General features: G+C 38.4%; 1 protein-coding gene across 1 annotated transcript; it reads left to right on the top strand.

Moving 5' to 3' along the window:
• The first annotated feature begins 956 nt into the window (after positions 1–956).
• LOC110695472 lies at positions 957–4,126 on the top strand. Its single transcript, XM_021872701.1, has 3 exons — positions 957–2,207; positions 2,381–2,959; positions 3,140–4,126. Exons 1-3 carry the CDS (start codon positions 957–959, stop codon positions 4,124–4,126), a joined length of 2,817 nt encoding a protein of 938 aa, XP_021728393.1.
• The last annotated feature ends 309 nt before the right edge of the window (positions 4,127–4,435 follow it).

Raw genomic sequence — 4,435 nt, 5'->3', positions numbered from 1 at the left:
ATTTCTGATTTTTCAAAATATCTTCTGAAAATAAAATCTCCATGTTTCCCAAAACTTGCGGCCTACTCTCCCATGTTCTTCTTCAGTCATGGTTTTGAATATTGAGGAGTTCATGGTCCCTTAATTCAAGGGACATGATCTTCTTAGTGGGTATGAGTAGTGGCGTGATGGATTTGTTGCACAAAGAGGTTTTTCCAATATGTTTATTGCTCTATAAATAGTCTTTGAAATCTGATGGAAAAACTCACCCATACTCACATAAGTTTTCAAGCTTCAAATCGAGTCAAGTGTCAATTCCACACAAGTTCATTAGAGTGTTCTTAATGTTCTTATACTAGAGTTTGTTTATTTTTCGAGTTGTAATTTGGGGAATGGGGAAGTTTGAGTGAACGTTTGTGTATGAGAAAGAGAAGTGAGAAAGAGAAGAAAAAGGGAAGAGAAAGAGAAGAGAGAACAAAGAAGTGAGAAGAGAGAAAGAGAAGAGAAGGGTAACAAGTTGAGTGACTTGTTCCTCAGGGTTTCAAGTTCGTAGGGGAACTTGAGTTTGAGTCTTTAGTTTGTAATAGGATCATTTGCCCTATTATAGTGAAGATTCTTTTCCCAAAATCCCAAGTGGTCGTGATTTTTCTCCTTGTTAGGGCCAAGGAGTTTTCCACGTAAAAATCTCTCTTGCATTCTTTAGTTCCTTTAGTTAACCTTTCAGTTCCTTTAGCTAACTTAATTTTAATTCCGCAAAAAGTTTGGCTAATCTCTCATACTACAATTCGACCCCCTGTTCTTGTAGTATTCTTTTAAACAACAATTGGTATCAGAGCCTAACTTCTAGGAAAATCAGGAAACCCTGAAGAAGAAAGGTCTTGGAGAAAATGAATACTCATGAAAAGCTCGAGGAAGGATACTCAACTCAGAGGCCTCCTATGTTCAACGACAAGTTCTATACTTAGTGGAAGAACCGCATGGAGATCTTTATCAAGGCAGAGAACTACCAAGTCTTGAGGGTCATCGAGGTTGGTGATTTCGAAGTGACCAAAACAAATGCTTGGAATGAGATTCCTACAGATGAGCAGGTTAGGAAGGTTCTTAGAAGTCTTCCACAAGATCAGAGATGGAGAGCTAAGGTGACAGCCCTTCAGGAAACCAAGGACTTTACAAAGTTCAATATTGAACAACTAGCAGGTTCTCTCATGACTCATGAGTTACACCTTGGAGTCAACAGTGAACCCATGAGGAACAAGGGATTGACACTGAAGGCCGATGAGGAGGAGGACTCAGATGAGGCTGCCCTAATTGTGCGAAGATTCAAAAAGATGTTCAAGAAAGGCCGAACCTCAAGGAACTTCGGGAAAAAGACCTCAAATTCAAAGCCTGACTACAGCTGCCACAAGTGTGGATCCCCAGATCACTTTATCAGAGACTGTCCCGTTTGGGAAAATGATAAAGGGAAAGGAAAGGCTAAGGAACAAGGAAGAGAAAAATTCAGCAAAGCAAACTTTCAAAAGTCAGACATGAGGAAGGCCATGATAGCAGCCTGGGGAGACTCACAAAGTGAAGAAGAAGATGATGACCAACCAGAAGAGGAGATAGCCAATCTTTGTTTGATGGCCAAATCAGATGATGAAAAGGCTTACCTTGAGGAACTCCAAAAAGAGGTATTTCTTGATCCTAAACAGCTTAAAACTCTCTCTAAAGATGTCTTAATAGATATATGTCTAGAAGAAGAAGAATTCTGTAGAGATACTTGTGTAAAGTTGAACAAATGTGAAAAAGCTCTTAAGGTTTGCAAAGAACATGGTGCTTGGTTGGAAACAACCTATGCCAAGTCTCAAAGCAAATTAAGAGAGCTTGATTTTAAATACAAACACATAACTGAGATAGCTGATAGAACTAAGAATGAAAGTATTCTTCTGAATGTTGAATTAACTCAGTATAAGCTCATAAATTCTTATATTAGTTCTAGCAGTTCCTCATGCGATCAGTTGCTTAAATTCAATGTTGACTTTGAAAATTTTAAAAATGAGCTTTCTACCTTAAAAACTCAAAAAGATCAACTTGATTCGGAACTGAATGCTAGAAAGGATAGAAGTATTGACCCAAAAGTCATACCTAAGTGGATAGCTGAAGCTCAAGGAAAAAGAACTGAAGGCCTTGGTTATATGACTAAGAGGAAAGGTAAGCAAAATAAATATGTTGAGCTTCCTGGCATGAAGGTATGTACTTTTTGTGGTAAGACTGGAAATCTCTATGGACAGTGTAGGATAAGAGAAGAAGCTGATAAAAGAAATGTAAAACAAGTGTGGGTCAAGAAAACTGATATTGCATCCACGTCTAGGGAACCCAAGGAAACCTGGGTTCCTGATCCTAATGCTTAGTTTTCTTGCAGGTCCTAGTGAGGGGGAACAAATTGTGGTATCTCGACAGCGGTTGTTCAAAGCATATGACAGGTGATAAATCAAAATTCCTCTCACTAAAAGACTACCCTGGAGGAACAGTAACCTTTGGGGATAATAAGAAGGGCGAGATAATTGGAAAAGGCAAAATTGGAAAATCTAAATCTCATTCCATTGATAATGTGTTCCTGGTTGAGGGATTAATGCACAATTTGCTCAGTATATCACAATTATGTGACAAAGGAAATTCCGTATGTTTTAATTCTGATTCTTGCAAAATCATCAACAACAAGTCAGGAAAGGTTGTTTTAAAAGGAACAAGAAGAGGGAACACTTATACAGTTGACATTAACTTAATCCCAAGGAACAACCTTATATGTCTGAGTGTTGTTGAAGATGATCCCTTGCTATGGCATAAACGTTTTGGACATGCTAGCTTTTCATTACTGGACAAACTGAGGTCAAGGAACTTGGTTGTGGGACTTCTTATTATCAAGTTCCTACAGAACAAAGTTTGTGATGCATGTGTGAAAGGCAATCATGTTCTTTCATCTTTTAAATTGAAGAAAATGGTAAGCACTACAAAGCCTTTGGAATTAATCCATATGGATTTGTGTGGTCCCATGAGAATTCAAAGCAGGAGTGGCAAGAAATATGTTTTAGTTATTTTTGATGATTATTCTAGATTCACTTGGGTTATTTTTCTTGCTAGTAAAGATGAAACTTTTAACGAGTTTGTTGCCTTTGCCAAGAAAATACAGAAAATCAGTGGTCACTCTATAGTCCATCTCAGATCAGATCACGGAATTGAATTTGAGAACTTAAGATTCGATGAGTTTTGCAGGGAAAATGGCATGAATCATAACTTCTCAGCTCCATGGACTCCCCAACAGAATGGAGTTGTAGAAAGGAAGAATCGAACCCTTGAGGAAATGGCTAGAACGATGCTGATTGCAAGTGGATTGCCAAGGAACTTCTGGGCTGAAGCCGTGAATACAGCATGTTACATCCTTAACCGGGTAACAATCAGAAGTATCATCAACAAGACTCCCTATGAACTATTCAGGGGAAGGAAGCCAAACATATCTCATCTTAGAGCCTTTGGTTGTAAGTGCTTTGTACATAATAATGTTAAGAAAAACCTAGGGAAATTTGATGAAAGAAGTGAAGAGGCTATATTTCTAGGATATGCCTCTGATAGCAAAGCTTATAGAGTTTACAATAAAAGCCCAATGTGTGTTGAGGAATGCATTCATATAATATTTGATGAAGTTAACCAATTTGTGAGTGTACAGGAACAAGAAGAAGATAATGATTTTGAAATTGGATTGATAAGAGACAGGGATGAAGAAGAGACTAAAAAGCAAACCAAGGAAAAGCAGCCTGCTCTAGAAGAGGATCATCAAGAAAATGGAGAGGTTCCTCAACCAGATGAACAGGTGAATGAGGAACAAGCAGAAGAAGCAGAAGGAACAGAACCAGAAGCTCCTCAAATTGGAGTTCCAGCAAGGGAATTTCAACCCAGGCCATTCAAGTATCAAGGTTCCCATCCAACTGATCTCATTATCAGTGATATAGGAAAAGGAACTCAAACAAGATCACAAATGAGGAACTACTGTGCATTCCATGCTTTTCTATCCATCCTAGAGCCAAGAAATCATCAAGAAGCCTTGGGAGATGCTGATTGGATAGTGACCATGCAAGAGGAACTCAATGAGTTCGAAAGGAACAAAGTCTGACACCTTGAGCCAAAGCCTAAAGGAAAGAAAGTTATTGGGCTCAAATGGGTGATTAGGAACAAGCTTGATGAACATGGCACCATAGTAAGGAACAAGGCTAGACTGGTTATGAAAGGCTACAACCAACAGGAAGGTATTGATTTCGATGAAACCTTTGCTCCTGTAGCTAGATTAGAAGCTATTAGAATCCTAGTAGCTTTTGCTTATTTTATGGGTTTCAAACTCTATCAAATGGATGTGAAATGTGCTTTTCTTAATGGTTTCTTAAATGAGGAGGTGTTTGTTGAACAATCTCCAGGTTTTGAAAAT

This window comes from Chenopodium quinoa, unplaced genomic scaffold (genome assembly GCF_001683475.1).
Source record: "Chenopodium quinoa cultivar QQ74 unplaced genomic scaffold, ASM168347v1, whole genome shotgun sequence".
Taxonomy (NCBI): Eukaryota; Viridiplantae; Streptophyta; class Magnoliopsida; order Caryophyllales; family Amaranthaceae; genus Chenopodium; species Chenopodium quinoa.
Note: the sequence above shows the minus strand (reverse complement) of the source record. Positions and strands in the feature narration are given on the sequence as shown.